This window comes from Hydractinia symbiolongicarpus, chromosome 12 (genome assembly GCF_029227915.1).
Source record: "Hydractinia symbiolongicarpus strain clone_291-10 chromosome 12, HSymV2.1, whole genome shotgun sequence".
In the NCBI taxonomy this organism is placed as follows: Eukaryota; Metazoa; Cnidaria; class Hydrozoa; order Anthoathecata; family Hydractiniidae; genus Hydractinia; species Hydractinia symbiolongicarpus.
The window spans coordinates 24,537,710-24,558,585 of record NC_079886.1 but is presented as its reverse complement, the minus strand read 5'-3'; the positions used below and the strand labels follow the sequence as shown (position 1 = coordinate 24,558,585).

Below are 20,876 nucleotides of genomic sequence, written 5' to 3'. Positions count from 1 at the left end.
ATTTTTTCACAGTCCACCGACTAGTATATACAAATATAGCTAAATTTTACTTATGGCCTCAGGGCATTCACATCAGAGCTGTCAAGAACATTAACAGTTAAAAAAACAGCAAATAAGTTTGAAAATCGTTGTATTTTCTTTGAACCAGCACGCTGCATGATAAGCTCCAGCACTTGCGCATGTGAATAAATACTGTTATATTTACAAATTAAAAATTATTCAACCTAATAACATAGTCGTAGTGTTTTTAGATACACTACCGAGATACGAAGGTTTTTTATGTTGCTGTCCAAGTTTCTCGATACGTGCCACTTTTTCTGCTTCAGCCGCCATTTCTGCGAATGAACTGAAATAAAATAGGTTGGGAGTTTCCATTTCTCTGACACAAAAAAGTCAGACTCAGTTCATACTAACTGACAAAAAAGAAATAGATCTTGATTATTACTAACCCACTAGGCCTTAATTAGAACCAGTTCACGAAAGAAAAATTCGATTAGTATTAACCACCCAGAAAGACATACCTCCTAAATGTTTGTTCTTTGATCACATCACGAACTGCTCGAGATGCTCTGGCTGCACCGCGACTCTAAAAGATAATCGATTCAATCAAAGGTCAGAAGTTAGTATTTGGAAAATTTGTGATGAAGAAAACATTTTGGACTAGTTCGAAGAAAAAAACATTTTGCGCGAGTAAGAGTTCGGACAGTTCCATGTGTCAACTAACAAGGAACTGAATTAAAAATGGAGAGCTGCGTCAAAATAAAAAGTAAGGAAATTTCAGGACAATGGAAATTTTTTAATGTTTGATTAAATCCTTTAAATGCTGATCAAAACCAAAAATATTTTTATTTTTGCACTTGTTAGTGATTTTGAGGTTTGTGACGAATTTTTCACCGAGGTAGAGGCAATAGATATAGCACCTAAACTTACGAGTTAATTAATCGGGTATGAATATCTCAGGAAGTAAAGGATAGAATCTAGTTAGAGGTAGTCCAGGTAAAAGGGTTTTCGTTTATTGGTACTTCGCCTCCCTGTAGGACCTAAGCCATTGATTATCATTTGAAAATACATTCACTTCTAAAAGCTGTTAGATAAAAAACATGATTTTTTTTACCAAAATTACTGTAGGTACTAAAACACACAAACCATGTTACTGTATTCTTCTTTTTCTTGTTGTATCAGTTTCGATCGTTTATCTTTTAAATTTATCAGTGCTCTTAATTCTTCTTGTCGTAACCTCTCTTCTTCATCGACTCTACAAGGAAAGTATTGATGAAAACAATAAGCGCAAAAACACAGAACAATTAAAAAGCAAAGAGAATGAGTTCTAACTTGGCTTTCACGGAGAGATGGTGGAGTTCTTTTTGCAGTCTTTTGTTATGAGCTTTCATACTTTTTGATACATTCCTGCTGTCTACGACGTTATCTACCCGCTTTGTACTCTGCACAAAGAATAAAATAATAATAATAATAATAATAATATACCGACAATAATAATATACAGACACAAGGCACATTGGCAAGTACTGTAATACCGCCAAAGAAAAAGTCAATCAACTTGTCAATGAGATGTGTAAAGAAATCAATGTGTGCCTTGTTTTTAAGTCGTGTAAAATTAAAGATTATTTTTCTTGCAAGGACAGCATATGCAGTCAAATGTTAACTGTAAATGACTATGTAACGACAATTGTTTTTCCATTTTAAATTATGCAGACACTGATTGGCAGAGGAAACTTAAAGAGGGTATGTATATTTTTTGGTTGAAACCAGGCCTCAATAAACAAGTTAAGCACTTCATCATCAATTTATCCGTTTAATTTTATATTTTGTATTCAGCCGCTTACTTAATATCGTTTTTGTTAGTTTAGCATTAATATAGATTTAGCATGTGTAAAATTCATTTAATAGAAAAAAGTGTACTTATATTTAATTATCTTAAAACAAATTGTATACATAATTTTTATTTAACTATGTACTGTGCAAAATTTTAATCTGTTTTTTATAACCAATGCCAAATTTGAACAATCCCCCCTCCCTAAATTGCCAACATTTTAAGTGATAAATAATAATAAATGAAATAAATACTTTAAATTTTTTTCAACTATTAAACTTAACAATTCTTGGGGGCGTTATTTCCATAAGTAGGTACAATATGTTTGCGGTGTACGAAGCGTCATATCTGCCAAAAATCGCACCACTACTTTCACAGTTTCTTCTTGACGTCCTGCGGATCTGTAGGACGTCGTACGGGTGTCTAGGACGTCCTGCAAACTTCTAGCACGTCCTAAAAATCTCTAGGACGTCCTGCAGTCCTCTAGGACGTCCTACAGGGTGTCTGGGATGACCTACGGGACTCTAGGACGTCCTACGGGGCTCTAGGACGTCCTACAGGGTGTCTAGGATGACCTACGGGACTGTAGGACGTCCTACGGGGCTCTAGGACGTCCTAAGTGAATCTAAGACGTCCTAAGAATATCTAGGACGTCCTACAGATTCTCTAGGACGTCCTAGGAATATCTAGAACGTCCTACGGGGCTCTAGGACGTCCTACAGGTTCTCTAGGACGTCCTAAGGGTCTCTACGACGTCCTACAGGTTCTCTAGGACGTCCTAGGAATATCTAGGACTTCCTACGGGGCTCTAGGACGTCCTAAGGGTCTCAAGACGTCCTAAGTATATCTAGGACGTCCTACGGGGCTCTAGGACGTCCTAGAGATCGCTAGGACGTCCTAGGGAATAACCACATGGTTTTGTGGCGTCTACGTATAACTAATAATATTAGAAGCAAAGAAGATTTTTTAAGCTTATATTTTTTAATACTAATGTCGTATTTGCTCTAATGGCTGCGATTTCGAATAATGACATTGTGACAAATTGATTTTAACAAGATATTGCTTTCCTTTGACACGGACGCAGAAAGGACTATATTGATTATGGCAACAGTGTCAGTCGAAGAAGTAAGTAATTAAGGATATAAAGTGTGTCATTTCCGTATTGAGATATCCAAATCTTGTGATTTACTTTGTAGCTAGCTGCATAGCTATCAAAACTGAAAAGTTTAGCTAGCTAAACTGTCCTGTCTGATCCCCCACTTTTTTGTTATTTTATAGATCTGCCAATTTCTGATTAAAAGAGATGTGGACAATCCTACAGTAGATACTTTGAGAACCAACAAGGTATTAGTTACTATTAATTTTATTTTCTTACCACTTGGTAGATAGATAGATAATAATATATCCAAACATTTTATTATTATTTCTATTGTCTGTTTCAGATGGATGGTGAAGCTATTAATGCATCCACTGACGAAATGATGAAATCAATGGGTTTGACAGCATTAGGAGATATCCTTGCCGTCAGAGCTTATACAAAACATGGTAAAGCCAAATTATCTGACTGTGAAAAAGATAAAGTTAAGGCTGAATTAGTTGCTGCCATTAGAAATGGTCATGCAATGGAGAAACCAAATAAACTTTCATTTACTGTAAATGTTGGTTTGCAGAACTTTAATGAGAGATTAAAAAAATATTCTTATGTGAAATGTACTGGTGGATCCAGAAAACTTTCCGTACCTCGGGACATTACTATGAGTGGTATAAAAGAACAATTGCATAAAACCTTTTTTCCAAAGGATAACAATCCAGTTTTGGGTTCATTGTCACTGTTTGAAACATATGTTGGTAGTTTCTCTGGTGACAAGCTAAGTGATGATTTGACATTAGAGAGTTATGTTAAAGAACATAATCTGAAACATATTCGCATTTATCTCAAAATAAAAAAGAAATCCATTTTGTCCAGTTTGTTCACAAAGTTAAAGAGCAATATCTTTGAGGATGACCAAGACGACGATGTTTTATTTGAAAGTCCTTTCAATACTCATAAAGTTGCTAATATTAATTTTGTTGGTGATGAAGATAATAACCGTCCTATTTTGTTAGGTTCATCCGTAGAACGCAAAAGATTGAGAGATGAAATTGATGAAGCTTATAATACGTCACTAGAGGCCGATAAAAAGAAAAGTGATGTTAAAAACGAAAATAAACAACCACAATCATTGTTAAATGAAACTGAAGAAATAGAGGATACTGTAGCAGTAAAAGAACGTCAGTTAATTGATATTATGAACATACGAAAGAATCGAGTCATGCCAGAACCTGATCTTAGTGAGGCACATGTCACAATATCCATACGCCATCCTGTTATAGGAAATAAAGCACGTCTATTTCATGACACTGCTAAATTTACTCAGGTGTATGATTGGGTTGGAGGACTATCTTTACAGCCAATCTGGTGAATCTAAAAAAGAGTTTGATAGCCTGCAAGACTTTCGTGCAAATGAACTATCAAAGCTAAATAACTCTACTTTGTATTTTGATATTTCCAGAGATGTGTACTAAGAGTTAATTGATATTTACAAAAAGCGTGGAACTATTTCACATAAAGCTACATTTAGATTTAGTGGCGAGGAAGCTTATAGAGATGGTGTTACAAAGGATTGTTATGCTGAGTTTTACAAAAAACTTTATGAGAAAATGGACGGTGTTATGGAAAAAGTACCATTGGATGACTGTGTTGATGAAGAGGAGTTGGAAATAATTGGAAGTATTGTAAACCATGCTTTCATTCAGTATGCTATTTTCCCTTTGCAACTGTGTAAAAGCACTGTGAAGAAACTTTTGTTTGATCGTGTTGATAAACAACAATTACTATGTTCCTTTCTCAATTTTGTCACACCATATGAGACAGAAACAATATTGCGATTTTCCAAAGAAGAAGAGACAAGTGATCAACCTATAGTCGACGTCCTTTACAGTTATACCGTTTTCGATAAGCCAAAACCAAATAACGTATTGGCATTATGTTTGAAAGCTGCGAACACTGCTTTGATAAACAGACCATATCTACCAATGAAATATATTGTTAAAGGTATGGGGTCATTTTGGCAGAAATTGAGTGAAAGTATGATTGATTCACTTTATTCAACTTGTACTCCAACCGCAGAATCACTAATTGAACAGATTTTTTTTAATGAAACATGCCCACAGGACCGAATAATCAGCACATATCTTAATCGCTATATTAGAAGTTGTACAAAATCAGAGTTGCTTTTATTGGTTAGATTTATAACAGGATCGTCAAGTTTGTTACCTACGTCTTCAATAAAAGTTGAATTTGTTGATCAGAATCCAAAATACTTGTATCTTCTAGCGAAAACATGCTTCAAAATTTTAATCCTACCACGTCAATTTCAATCATTTACGCAATTTCAAACCAGTTTGAATGTCCAGTGCAACAGCAATGGCCATTGGTCTGTGTATGATGGTTTAAGTATTCTTGGTTAATTTTGAATTTCATACTTTTTGGATACACTCTGTTTATGTGAACACACTTTTTGTTCTTATTGAGACAATATCTTTTTAGTCTTTTACGAATCTTTTTGTTAACTTACGGAAAAGAGTATGTTATTTTTTAGTCTTTAACATTTATTTGTTTAAATTTTCATACATAGGTTTAAATATTTGCTTGACACATTGTGTAGTATTTTTATCTTATTTTGAAAGGAAATAGTTTTAGCAAAATGAAACAGCGTATTTTTGGAAGTATATTCTATTTTTGTTTTATTTTTGAATGTGTATGATTTTATAACGATAGATTATTCTTGTTGGTTTCGAAGAAATTTTTCAACATTTGCTTTCCTTTTTTGGCTATGACCTCTTTAACTTGTGACATTTCTTTTGGTTGAGTCATCACCGACAAGATTCAAAAGTACACAATAAGGTTACGTGGTTTAATAAGACTCAGTTGTGTTTTGTTAAATATATGTTTGTTAAGTTCTGACGTGATTTATATTGTATCATTTTGTTTTTGTTCTTTTTACTACTGAAATACAGTTTTTTAAGATATAAAATTGTACGTATTTTTCATTTCTATTTCACACAAATTTTATAAATAAAATTTAAAATTACAACATTTCTATTGTCGATACAAGGTATAAATAAATATGTTCAGCCTCTTCGCGTGAACGCGGATGCTGCAAATTCTGCTCTTCCATCAAAATATTTGATAGTCCTATAAACTCATTCTGACAAGGAATAGCTCGAGGTTTTTTTGAATACATGGATTCAGCCAATTCGAGCTCGTCTGCATTGAATACGAATGCACAATCTATGGCATTGTAGTTGTGTGGTAGAAAAAACATTAAGTCAGGTCTTCCAGATGGGCTTTCTAAATATTTTGTACTTCTTATCTTGTGGTGATTCCAAGTATGTTTAACTTGATCTAAATGTAACTGAATGAGACCGTAGTAACAAAACTTCAATGCTTCAACATGAATGTTATTGCTGTCGTCATATAGTCCCTGGTCTCGCAGGTCTTTAAAATAATCTATCCAAGACTGAGTGGTATTTCTTTTCAAATATGACCACCACTGCTCTATTCGTTGATTTGATACAGATTTTCCGTACTTGAAACTGTTCCAACCACTCCATGAATCATGATGATTTCTTCGAAGGAATCGTTGGATACCACATACATTCACATTTTCTGTCCCCCTATCCCCTCTAATTAATTTTGGCACGGCACATAAAGTCTTCACTGCACTAGTATAATAGTGAGCTATAATAAATGGGTTCTTGTTTGTGTCTAAAACAGCTAGCCAAATAATTTTACGACTGAAACCGTCGATTCCACCGTGGAAAAACCCGAAGGGTTTCAATTTATCGTTCCCGTCAATGTGCCAGACATCGTTCGGACCATTTGTTCTATATACCCTTCTTTTCAATCGATGCTTTGTTCTCCTTTCAACACCAGATAGGTCTAGCTCTTTTAAAGTTGCTCTAACTAACCTGGTTGGTATTTGTATTCCTTTTTCTAACAAATGCTGATATATACTACGGTATCCACGGTTTTCTCCAACTTCCTGAATCTCTTGTCTGACCTTGTCTAATATCGTGGATGTTGATACATCAGCACACTTTCGCTTTAGGCCATATTCCTTTAAAAAGCGATGCAAAGTTCTCATACTTATTGAAATATCGTGATACCGGCGCAAGAGTTCTAAAATGTCTTTATACTGATATCCACAACGAAAAAAATGAGTGATAATGTCTCTTTTGGAGTTCCCAATACCTGAACTATCCATATCTTTTTCCCAAGTCTAAAGATAAAGAAAATACAAATGATACATTTACTGAATGAAGAAAAGAAACGGGAAAAATCATGAAAAGCCACTCACCACAATCCGTTCCTTGCAAGTCCCTTCTTCTTAAATTCTTTTACATTAGTCAAAATCCACATTCAATGTCGACATAACAGACAAAACGCACTGCCGATAATATCCCCTTTGGTCGAAAGCTAAAATGCTATACTTTAAACCTGGTTTCACGTGACAGGACGTCCTAGAGATCTTAAGGACGTCCTAGAGGTCTACAGGACGTCCTAGAGGTATTTAGGAAGTCCTAGAGACCCGTAGGACGTCCTAGAGATCTTCAGGACGTCCTAGAGGTATTTAGGACGTCCTGGAGGTATTTAGGACGTCCTAGAGGGCTGCAGGACGTCCTAGAGATTTTTAGGACGTGCTAGAAGTTTGCAGGACGTCCTAGACACCCGTAGGACGTCCTACAGATCCGCAGGACGTCATAAAGAAACAGTGAAAGTAGTGGTGCTTTTTTTGGCAGATATGACGCTCCGTAGCGGTGAAATGCAAAAAATCAATTGTTCATATAAAAAAGTGTATCGTAAAAGTTTACGTACGACGTTCTGAAATTCAGCTAGCTCTCTCTGCCACAGCTCCAGATCTTTTTGCATTGCTTTCAGATTTCTTTCTTGTTGTTCTTTGCGTTCCATCTCTTTTATTCTTTATGAAAAAAAACACGACAATAAATTTTAAATGTAGACTTTTTAGTAGAAATTTTTGCGTAAAATATACGTTAGAAATCCTGTGAAAAATATTTTTGGGACCCCATCTGTTAAATTATATGCCAGCGAAAAATATTTTTTACTGCTAACCACGAAAGGAAAATGGTTGCAGGTATGCCCTACTTATTTTCACGTGTTGTTTAAGATATATACACACTATGACCGTTATAAAACAAAAATATGTAAGGCTAAACATACGATAAATCAATTTGATGACACTTAAAAAATAATAGGCCAATCCGCGAAATTATTTCTAGCGAAAAAAACTTAAATAAACTGATCTAAATCCAAATCTCCTCGAAAATTTCTGCTAATAAAACACACATAACTATTGTAACTCACTTCTTTTTATCTCTTTGTAAACGTTTCTTCTTCATTTGATTTTGAAAACTTTGTTGGGCATGAAGTTCTTTATCTTCCATATCGTTTAACAACGCATCGTGTTCTAACCTGAACAAACAAGGTAACTTTGTAGAATCGAGACAAACTACGTCAAACCTATCGGAAATGAGAAATCTACCTTTTTTTTCTTTCAAACTCAGCATGATCGTAATAAGATCCATCTGATATCTGGTTTGTCTAAATAGGAAACAAAGAGAGCATTAGCATTTCACTAAAACATGAATGCTGTTTGATGAAGAATACTGCCTTTACATAGTCCGATCCACATATATACTATATTTACGAGCCAGATTAACTATAACTTGTCTAGTTCTTACTCCTATAATTACGAAAAAATGTGTACTTTTGTGAAATTTTAAGTGACTAATCAAGGGGTTATGTATACAGGGCTGAATCAACGATTTTTTAAACATAGGCTCCAAACTCCTGACTGCTCAGTTCATGCCATAAAGACGTTGAACTGCTAACAAAACCCAGTATTTATTCACTTGGCATGTATTATGAAATCATACATTCATCACTAGTTACCATCCTCTCAAAGCACATAAATGCAAATGATTTTCGATTATACGTACCGTTTTTTATGAACAAGCAGAGAGAAATTTTTTAGCGAATTACTCAAAAGTTATGAGGCATCCCTAGTAAAACATATCCCCTCTCTCCCCCATTGCATACATCTAAAATAATTAATTAGCCAACAATACCTTTTTTTGCATTTGTTTATTGTATTCTCTCTGCCATTTTGAATTTTTAACATTTAACTCAGCCTCTCGATGTAATTGAGCTTCTCGATCAATTGCTTCCTTTCTCAATCGAACATCATTCTGAAATAATCAAAGCACAAAGATGCTGACATTATCTAAACAAACTACACATACATAATTCTTAAACCGTGTTTTATAAGAAACAAAAAGTTTGTATAAAAAATATATTTAGAATGCAGAGTTTTCAAAATCAAAGTCGATCCCATTACTTTAATTTCTTTTACAAAGAAGGGAGAAGGGATGCACACGATAGCTTGATAATACGAAGTAGTAATTGGTTACAAACCTTAATATTTTTCTATACAAAACAGGTTATTACTAAAACCTTACCATTCTTTCCTCTCGTTCTTTTAATTTGTTTATCTGCTTTTGTTCCTTCTTCTTTAATTTTTGCTGATGTATTAATGACATTTGAGGAATTTCTTCAGAATAATTTAATTCACCAGAGAGAGAAACTTTGCGACTCTCCTTTTCTTCTTTTTCCTTTGACATCATGACTTCTAACAGTCTGCGGTCCTGAAACATATTCAAAACAGTTTTCAGTAAAAAAAAAAAAAAATAGGAAGATTTTTTGGACAGCCGAAGATAACATTAAGGCTATTCTGGCAACCCTAAAGTTCTCTTTTAAGGGCCAAGTATTTAAAATGATTTTTCTCGTAAAGTAATTTCTTTAATATTGGATGGGAATTTTTTTGATAACTCTCCTCTCTTTGGTTGAGATATTACGCAATGAACGCTGTTGTGTCGCCGATACCTGTACCTGCAAGACTTGGGTTTTCTAATGTTGAAAATGAGTTTTTAGTGAGATATGGCGCCAAATATATCAGAAAAAAAAGACAAAAAAAAATTGAAAAAAAAGTGATGTTAATTATTATTGTTAAGGAGATTTTGAGACAGCGAAGTCAAGGGTGTGTTTTTTACATATTAAATAAAATACATGATCGTATATAGCAAATTGATATATCTTTTAAATCACACAAAATTGTCACGATTTAGAGGTTTTTTAGATATACTGCTTGTGTGTCAAAAGGGATTACTGTATCGTTGAGTTTTTGAGAAAATTTTTAGTTTTATGGATTCTAATGATAAGTGGTCACAGTATAGTAGTACGCTACCTTTGACCCAAAGTTTATTTTAGTGAACTATCTCAAATTATTTTTATTTTACTAAACTAATGAATTAAAGAAGCATAATATCAGGGTTGTCATTCTTTTTAGTCCAATTTCTAGACTTTTTAGGATTTTTAAGAAAATAACTATATTTTTTATGAAAAAGAAATTGAGGAGATTTGAAGCTTTTTTCATATTTTTCTAAATAATCTAAACCAACCTTATCAGACATCAGAGACAGATTCTTTTGCAACGATACAGGTAAGTTTGCAGACACATCCGACAAATTAAGGTCTTTTACTTTCCTTGTTGCAGCAGAGGAAGGTCTTGTTGCAGATGTCGGCTTCCACGAATGTATTCTTACACTTCTTTGACTGTATCTACCGCTACAGATGTCTTCATCACTATCTGATCCAGGAAGAACATTAAATGTTTTTTCTTTTGCCGACATTTCATTTGAGGTTGCACCGTATGTTCTTGGACTGATATGCGGCCTGAATCTAATTCAAAGAGGTAAACTTACTATTAATGAGTGATTCATGAATACAGAACAAGGTTTGCACACTTATTTTCAAATAGAATGTCAGCTTTACGGGCTTTCATCATATTTCAAATCCTAAGCAAAGGGTCTCTTTACAGATCTTGGTTTAATAAAAATACTCTAGCAACAGTCAGTACAAAGTTTCCCTACCGTGGACTACTCTCTGGATCAAGGAAAGAAAGTATTGATGGTTTCACTTTGGTTGATGTCCTGGGTGTTCGCTCTGAAGAGACAAAAATAAATATCAACTTAAATTGCACTAAAAATATTTCTGCACTTAATATATTTTTATCACTATTTACTTAATGCTTTAAAAACCTAGACCCGCTAATGAGTTAGATAGTTAGTTTCTTTCTTACACAATCACCAATTTATGCTCATTCCATTTATCAGCAATTGTCCAGTCCCCTGTACTGTCCCACTTCTATGCAACATCAAACTCCTAACACAAACCTCATAAAACCTGGGCAATGCAAAATATATCATAATGGAAAACATGTTGTGATTGTTTAAATTGGGTTTAAACCAACAGGCTTTCTTGTTTGTTTTACGTTAAAAACATGGAGAGCATGGGAACACAACTAAGAATGTTAAAGAAAACTGAGTTAAAAATAAATTACAATCTGTCAAAAAAATCTTTCCTAAAAACCAAAAATTTAATTATTAGTAAAATGAGAATCCTTAGACCAGATAGTTTATTACAACTTGGTTTGATTAAACACTTTAGAGATTTGAATTGATAGAAATAACTAATACGATTTAGCAAATGGTTCTCACCATCTCGCTCTGCTGGTTTTAGAGTATGCCATGTGTCTAAAGCTTCGATGTCTTCAATACTTTCCTCATCACTTTCCTCGTATCCGTGTAATAGTTTATCTTGTAACATTTTATGTGAAGCTTGTTCATCAATTATCCTTTCGCGCTCCTCACGACACATTCTTAAAAGCTCTAATTAGAAAATAAAATGAACAAAACCAGGTAAATGGCAAAAATGAAATTGTCTTAAAATTGTAAATCTACACAGAAAAAAGCTCTTATATGGTCACTTACTCAGTCTATCTCTTTCACTTTTTTTGTACATAACTTCAATCAGATCCTTGTTGTAAGATTCTGTTGAAGCTAAACCCTGCACAAACTCTTTCTTTGTTTTCGGCAAAAGCTGCAGAGGCTAAAAGTCAAATATCACAATCAAATAAAATTTATGTTAAAAAAAATATATAAAGCAACAATATATATAATATAGAAGAGAATATGTGTACCTTAATATTATGGCGTGCACAAGCCTATAAGAGGTAAAGTATAAAATATGCAGTTCTTTGTTTTCACATACACAAGACTCACAATTTATTTGCCAAAGTACTTTGAATTTAAACACTGTGTAATGGAAAGCAACCGTGTTACTTTTTTAAATAACATCTAATCCAAAAATTGTTATTTATAAACACTTTGTAATGACAGTGTGTTGTAATTTCGGAGATTTTTTTGTAAAAAATTTCCATACTATTCCTTTCGGTTGTAGTGTTAAGCATGTAATACCAGAAGAGAGACCCATTCTTTAGTTCTTTTCGTATTATTAAGATTCCGGATGTATCAGAAATCTTATTTAAACGAGCAGTTGTTTCCTCCTCCTTCTTCTTGTTCTTCTTCTCATTCTCCTTCATTTTAACCGATTGCCGTAACATCACGACGTTAAAGTCCGACCTGACCCCACAACCTAGCGCTACGCCGGCTGTGTGCGTATCTTGATATTCGTGAAATTGGCAAAAAGTAAAGACTGCGTTACGAATTTAATCACAAATATTGTTATAGACTTTTATTTTAATATTATTTGATGAGCTATGCTAGATACTTCTTCAAATATTTGTTTCCAGTCTATGGGTTAAGGTACGAGTCGTTTCAATCGAGGGACCGAGTTCAAGGACACTGTTCTGCCCAATCTTGGAACGCGCCCCGTCTTAAGACTGGCCAGGCCAATCTTCCGACAGTGACAAATGGGTGGCCAATGGGTGCCCAATCTTAGAAAAATTGTGGAAGACAAACAGAACAATAAAATTTTTAGAATTTACCTCTTTATACGAACTTTAAATTGAAACTTTTCTTGGAAAATCAAAAGGCCAAAAATTTATATATACCATGTATTTTATGTATAAAAAATTGAAACTACTCAACCATATTAGCATAGTCTATAAGGTTTTTCTTCTATAGACTATGATATTGCTGGCTGGCCAAGCATCTCATCCAATGACATTAACAGCTAGCTAACTAATAATATGGTTGAATACGATTTTTCTGGTTCATCATAAATATAATATACGGTGATGATGGTGATGGTGATGGTGATGGTGGTGATGGTGATGGTGGTGGTGATGGTGATGGTGATGGTGATGGTGATGATGATGATGATGATGATGATGATGATGATGATGATGATGATGATGATGATGTGGAGCAATATCATCAAGAACAAGCTGGAAATGTAGACAAAAATTGCCAAGAAGATTCTGGCACAAGTGAAAATGAAGTTGAGGAAAACAGGGATACTCATAAAAATAATGAAACTGAAGAAGACGAAGGTAGTGGTTGTACAAGTGACATTTTCAGAAGACCATCTACAGAATCCAAGAAAGTTGAATCAAAACCAAAAGCAAAATCATACATCAAATACAATCTAAATGGAAGATGGTATCGTGCAAGAGTTCTCTCAGCACAACCCAAAAGAAGTGGCACTTATAAAAATTGGGTTAATGTGTCTAATGATGGTGATTAAAAGCTAAAAAGCATCAATTGGAATGATGTGGCCAAATGGGACGAGCTGGAAAATCCGGAATTCCCCGTCTATATGTGTGATTCGATATGTTTTCACAGGAAGTAGTTGATGCGAAGGAGAGAGAATTGCAGAATTTAAAAGAAAATGATGTCTTTGAAGAAGTTCCAGACACTGGTCAAACAACTGTATCAAGCAAATGGGTCACAACTGAGAAGTTCAAAGGTGAAAAAAGTGTTGTGAAAGCTAGATTGGTGGCTAGAGGATTTGAAGAAAATTCACAATCGTTGAGAACAGATTCTCCAACTTGTGGCAAACAAAGTCTTCGACTTGCTATGGCTATCATAGTTAGCAATGATTGGCAGATCAATTCACTTGATAGCATTGCAGCTTTTCTTCATGGAGATGCTATTGAAAGAGAACTGTTTCTACAACCACCAAAAGACACATTGGCATTGGGAACAGTGTGGAAACTAAAGAGATGTTTGTATGGGTTAAACAATGCATCTAGAGCATGGTACAAACAAGTGAGAAGTGAAATGTTGAAACTTGGTGGTGAAATGTGTACCTACGACCTTGCTGTATTTTACTGGTATAGAGGCAAGCAAATCACTGGAATTCTTGTTTGCCATGTTGATGACTTTGTGTATGGTGGTAGTTCAGCTTTACACAAAGATGTTATTGCTAAACTTTTCGGAACGTTCAAAATGAGTACGCAATCAAGCTCAATCTTTAAGTGTCTAGGATAAGATGTGGATCAATTTAAAAGCAAAATTAAGATTAATCAAGTGAGCTATATAGAGTCTTTGATAACTGGTAATATTGAAAATGATGTTAAAAATGAACGAAAATTGACAAGCAAGGAAAAGACCATGCTGAGATCGTTGAGTGGGCAAATTGCTTGGGTGGCCAGACAAACCTGCCCCAATGTAGCTTATGATAGTTGTTCAAAATTTGAAAGATGCAGTTCAAAATTTGAAAGATAGATGCAGTTCAAAATTTGAAAGAAAGATGCCAACAAGATTATTCGAAAAATTAAGAGCAGACATGTAGCAATAACCATTGCCAAAATTGCAAATATGAAAATTGTGAAATTATTTGCTACACAGATGCAACTCATGCCAGTTTGAAGTGTGGATCATCACAAGGTGCATTCATCATATTTGTGAAACACCTAAGTGAAGTTATACCAATCTGCTGGCAATCAAAGAAACTACAAAGGGTAACCAATAGCCCAATTGCTTCGGAAACACTTGCTCTGAGTTAAGGAGCTGATGCTAGTTTTTATTTGGCAAATGTCATACAGCAAATCTGCAAGTTGACGAAGATTCCAAAGATCACTTGTATTAACGGCAACAAATCATTATTTGAAACCTTGAAAACGACAAATGTCACAAAGTATTTGAGACTGCGAGTTGGTATAGCCAGATTGAGGCAGATGGTGGAACAAGATAGTAAGATTACTGTCAGTGAAGGAAAACACCAATTAGCCGACTGCTTGACAAAGCATGAAGCGTCTCCAAACAAGTTGCTTGAGGTTTTGGAGACATCCAAAATATCTCTACAATAATTGATTGTAGTGATTACCGTTGTGTTTTTTTTTTGATTGTAATTTGTTTGTCACACATCTCTGCTTATTATGGCAAAACAAAACGCCATTTTAAAGTCCGTATGTCTGAGCATTTAGGTATTTCTGCACTTACAGGTAAACGCGTTAAACCTGGTCCCCAGACCAGTGCCGTTCTTGAACATTTAATGTTTTGTAATTACTCTCAAGCATCGTTTCACAACTTCTCAGTACTTGCGGAAGAGTCTAAAGATTTTAAACTTACTCTGATGGAGAGCTTACTAATTGAGCGTGACCGTCCCATTTTAAATAACACGGTAAAATCTATGCCTTTAGAATTACTATAATAGCTCTATTTTCTTCCTATTATATCTTGTTTAGTATTTTATCTCTAACTTGTAAAATAAAATTTAGAAACAGTGTGAACATGCCAACCTGGGCGTTGGCGAAAGCTTGCTGAAAGATATATTTGGTTATGTCGTAGATTTTGTCGTTCTTATTTTTTAACATCTTAAAAAACTGCTCTACCAACTATTATTAATCGACGAAGCAGTTATTAAGTACATTTTGGATAACGCAGTAAGCCGAACTCACAATCTCCGCCGTAAGTCGTTTATCAATCATTAACGTTGTACTTCGCTCCAAAAGCATTGTTCACCCACGATGTTTATGAAAGCCCTTGGATTAGTTTTTGTTTTCATTATCCGTATTCGGTTTCCACGTTCAAAATCTATCGCTAATGTTATTAATCAAAGGTATGGAAATTCAATTTTGAAGGACATTAGGAAATTTGAACAATGTGATTATAAATTAAGAGAATGTAAACTGGATCTTGAATTCTTGGAGTCTTGCAAAGTAAACAATGTCACACTGAATTTCTTAAATTTTCGAGTCGCCAATAGAAATCTTCGTAACTCTACTGCGTATCGTAAATGTCAACTAGCGCTACTTAACGATGAAATCAAACCAAAAGAAGTAGGTTACGCGTGCTTGAAAATAATCTAGAGATACTTAAACGATCTCTTTCTGAGACTTTACATTATATTGATTTTCTCCATATCACGACACTTTTTCTTGTTTCAAACGACAGATCAATTAAACGTTGTTACGACACACAACAGAAGAAGTTACATAAGTTGGGAAATAATGAAACTGAACATGTGAAAGTAGGACACGATCCGAACAAAGTTATATTTAACTTTTCATCTTATAAATTGTCTGACTCAGAAAAAAAAAAAAAAAAAATCGTTGCTTTGTAAGGGACTAAATTTCGCTATCCCCCCAAAGAAGTTGGAATATGCAAGCTATCTCGTACCTTTCGAACTTTTGATGAGAGATATCAACAGAGACGACCTGTCTAAAGAAGACAAAAACTACATAAAAACAAGACTGAAAGATACTGCCTTTTCATCTTATTACTCGTACAACAGTAATCCAGAGAAGCCCAGCCTTCCTGCCAATGAGTTTAAAGCATTGCAAGACCTCATGAATCGTGATGATATCGTAATACAAAAAGCTGATAAAGGAAACACAGTAGTATTGTTGAACAAAGATAGTTATATTGTAGCTGTTGAGTCCCTTCTCGATGATGATACAAAATTTGCTAAATTGAACATTCCTCCTGGTAAGGACATTAATTATATAATTAATATAGAAAATAGATTGAGGAATTCCTATAGATCTTTATTAAACAATAATTATATCGATGAAACTACGTACAAGAAACTTTGTCCCAGTGGGTCCAAACCTGGTGTTTTGTATGGTCTAGCCAAGGTACATAAACCTTGTGTTAATGGCGTACCGAAGTTTCGTCCTATTCTTTCTGCTATTGGTACTCCCACGTACAAGCTTGCAAAGTTTCTTGTACCTAAGCTTGTAAGTCTCACTATCAATGACTATACCGTGAAAGACTCCTTCAGTTTTGCGTCAGAAATTGTTCAGCAGAATCCTAACTGTTATATGGCTAGTTTTGATGTTAATTCACTTTTTCCGAATATTCCATTACATGAAACGATTGATATTATTATCAATGAGATAGAATCTAATTGTATAGATGGTATTCCTAAGAAAGATTTGAAACATCTTCTTACTCTAGCGACTACCGAGTCTATTTTTGTTTTCAACGGCGTATATTATAAGCAAATTGACGGTGTGGCTATGGGGTCTCCGTTAGGGCCTACACTGGCCAATATTTTTATGTGTCATTATGAAAACATTTGGCTTGAAAATTGTCCGTCTGAATTTAAGCCGATTTATTATAGACGATATGTTGATGATATTTTTGTTTTATTTGAATCACGTGAGCATGTTCAAAATTTTTATGAATATATTAATTCTAGGCATCAGAATATTAAATTCACGTTTGAAGAAGAATGTGATAAGGTTTTGCCATTCTTGGACGTTTGCGTCATGCGGGAAGGTGATTCTTTTGTCACCAACATATATAGGAAACCAACATTTAGTGGAGTTTATACTAACTTTTCTAGTTTCATACCCATGGAATATAAACACGGCTTGATTTTTTCTTTACTTTATCGTTGTTACCATCTGTGTTCAGATCTTAATAAATTTCATGTAGAAATATCTCAGTTGAAGACTATTCTTGGAAGGAATGGATACCCTTCAAAGGTTTTTGAATTCTGTCTCAGAATTTTCAAGAGCAGAAATTACGAACCGAAGGAACAAGTGTCCCTTGCTCCTAAGAAAGAGTTAGTCCTTGTTTTACCTTTTTTAGGAAAGATTACCTTACAAATTAGAACACGTTTGCACCGTTTGTTTAAGCAGAAACTGGCACATTGTAATGTTAAACTTATATTTTTTTCTAAGAGGAGGCTACGTAGCTGCTTTGCCTTTAAGGACAGAATACCCGAATCGTTACGCTCCGGACTCGTTTACTGTTTTAAGTGTAGTGGCTGCAACGCCACTTATTATGGCAAAACAAAACGCCATTTTAAAGTCCGTATGTCTGAGCATTTAGGTATTTCTGCACTTACGGGTAAACGCATTAAACCTGGTCCCCAGGCCAGTGCCGTTCTTGAACATTTAATGTTTTGTAATTACTCTCAAGCATCGTTTCACAACTTCTCAGTACTTGCGGAAGAGTCTAAAGATTTTAAACTTACTCTGATGGAGAGCTTACTAATTGAGCGTGACCGTCCCATTTTTAATAACACGGTAAAATCTATGCCTTTAGAATTACTATAATAGCTCTATTTTCTTCCTATTATATCTTGTTTAGTATTTTATCTCTAACTTGTAAAATAAAATTTAGAAACAGTGTGAACATGCCAACCTGGGCGTTGGCGAAAGCTTGCTGAAAGATATATTTGGTTATGTCGTAGATTTTGTCGTTCTTATTTTTTAACATCTCTGCTTTATCTTTTTTTATTTTAAATAGGTGTATATTACAAAAAAATTTTTTAACTTTCGTATTTATTAAAGTTATTCTAGCGCATTACTTCTTCAATGTATTTTTTTTCTAACGCTACTTTTCGTTCTTAAACTTTGAAAATGCGATCTCTAACGAAGCTTTTTTTTGTCGCCGCTTTCGTTCTTAAACTTTTAAAACGCGATCTAAAACAGCATTTCTATCGTCACATTTCGTTTATAAAAACTTTTCAAATTCGATCTTAAAAAACATTTCTATCGCCGCTTTTCGTTTATAAACTTTTAAAATGCGATCTTAAAAAACCTTTCTATCGTCGCATTTCGTTCTTAAGACTTTAAAATGCGATCTAAAAAACTTTCTATCGCCGTTCCTCCTTCTTAAATTTTTAAAATGCGATCTAACGAAGCTTTTCTATCGCCGTTCTTAGTTCTTACATTTTTAAAATGTGATCTAAAAAAGAAAGATTAACGCTAGTTGTATACCCTAGATAAGTTAAAAAAATATAACACAAAGGAAGTATAATTATATTTAAACATCCGAGATCATTGTTCAATAACTCTTATTTTTAAAATAGTTCTATTATGAAAAAGTGTTAATGGCCTCGAGAATGACATCAAGACGGGTGCATCGCGAAGCCCTCTCGATAAATTTGAAAGTAAAAAACGTCTATCGCGGATCAAGAATACCGTCGCGATACGCTAAGCGCGATGTTAAACAACCTTTTTCCAGTACTGTATGTAGAAATTGTTTCAATTAAAATTTATACAAATGGAAACAATTATTTTTGAAACCGTTGCAGAACAATCCCTTGTGGAACGTGTGTATCACACATGATCTGCACTCATGTTGGTGTCCTGATTCCAGTACTGTAGGAAAAACCTTTTCAGGGAATAAGGGTTCACAGTTTAATTTGCTACATTAATTTGAAACCGCGTATTGCATGTTATTGCAAAAAATCATTGCTTCTCCTTAACTTCGCATAACATGTGTTAACAAATAATGCAAACAAACATTTAGTATAGCATATAAGTTATGAAAATATATGTAAGACATTTTTAAAGGTATGTTTTTATTCTAACTTCCTGGTTTCTTACTAATTTTTACTTTAGAAGTTTACAGAGGACATTTAAAAATCATCTTAAGCAAAAACTCTTACCTCCAATGATCGTGGGCTTGTAAGAACATATCGACTATCAATTGCCAGTGAGTCTGTAAAGTTATAGAGATCTAAGTGTGGAGTTAAATCAGGATATTCTCTACTCATTTTACTGCTAAAACAATTTTAAAAGATGCTGAGATAAAAACCATAAGAAACAAGTGCTCTTATTAAAATGTGATTTACACATATTTTGTTATTAGCTATTATCATGCACATCAGGCTGACAGAATATTTTTGGATAGTCGTGAAGTTGTTAGCCGAGAGTCGAATGTCTCAGCAGATATTCAATATCAAATATCTGCTCAAGATATTCCATAGTCTCTTCAGCACTTATATTTCTTTTATTCATATAGTTTCTTTAAAAAATTACATGCAAGTCAATCAGATGGAGAGTTAAAACTAATTAAAAATAAAAAAGTTATCAAACAAAGAATTATATCACACTCCATCTTTTATTTTTCTCAATAGTAGTACACAAAAGATAAGCAATCAGACAGAGAGCTGAAAATAACTGAAGCGCAAACGTTTGGCTGAAGCTCGACTGAATAATTACGGATATCCGATTTTACCTTGCTGAATATCCGCTTATTATAGCTATGGCTAGCTATAGACCTTTTTGAATGTTTACATTTTTCGCGGTAAGCCCTTCTGGTGCTAACAACTGCGAGGCAGGCAGAAAAATGTGGAAGGTCTTTTTCAGCCTATTTCTTTCTGCGGAAATATTTTTGAGGCTTTAAACTATTATCAAGTGTAAATAGATAATTTCTGATTGACATATATTCATATAAAGTCATAATGATACCTTCGCGCAAAGAAACAGACTAAAAAGGACCTCAATTCACCTAGCACCTGCATCTTTTTGCCTGCCACGTGATTGTTAAAGCCGAAAGGGCTTATCGCGGAAAATGTAAACATTCAAAAAGGTCTATACACAATATATTCTATTTTGCAACAAAATAAAGCATGTAAATGTAAACCATGTAAATTTTCTGTTTTTTAGAAAAACAACATACTTTAACCAGATCTGAATGGAAGAAACTATGGACATAATGTTTTTCTTGCATCTATCACTCCCTTTTTATTGTTAAAGGGAACCTGACACAGAAAATATTTTTATATCAAATTTTTAAAAAGACAAGACAGGTAGCTAGTCTAGCTAGCTAGCTAGAGTTACGGACATACTTAATCTTTTTTCAAATTTCCCCTATCTACCTTAGGTTGCACAAGCTCATAAATATAAGAAATACAACAGAGCAAGGAAAAGAA

The 20,876-nt window shown here is 34.2% G+C and overlaps 1 protein-coding gene across 1 annotated transcript; it reads right to left on the bottom strand.

The window, feature by feature from the left end:
* Positions 1 to 113: 113 nt before the first annotated feature.
* On the bottom strand, positions 114 to 19,750 carry LOC130621127 (coiled-coil domain-containing protein 177-like). The gene is made up of 15 exons (XM_057436433.1): positions 19,608 to 19,750; positions 11,992 to 12,015; positions 11,783 to 11,900; positions 11,510 to 11,680; positions 10,883 to 10,955; positions 10,412 to 10,691; positions 9,413 to 9,598; positions 9,023 to 9,142; positions 8,437 to 8,495; positions 8,259 to 8,366; positions 7,752 to 7,854; positions 1,333 to 1,442; positions 1,147 to 1,255; positions 522 to 586; positions 114 to 346 (listed from the first exon to the last, which is right to left on the bottom strand). The coding sequence occupies exons 1-15, from the start codon at positions 19,713 to 19,715 to the stop codon at positions 220 to 222; spliced, it is 1,761 nt and encodes a 586-aa protein (XP_057292416.1). The 5' UTR covers positions 19,716 to 19,750; the 3' UTR covers positions 114 to 219.
* Positions 19,751 to 20,876: the final 1,126 nt, after the last annotated feature.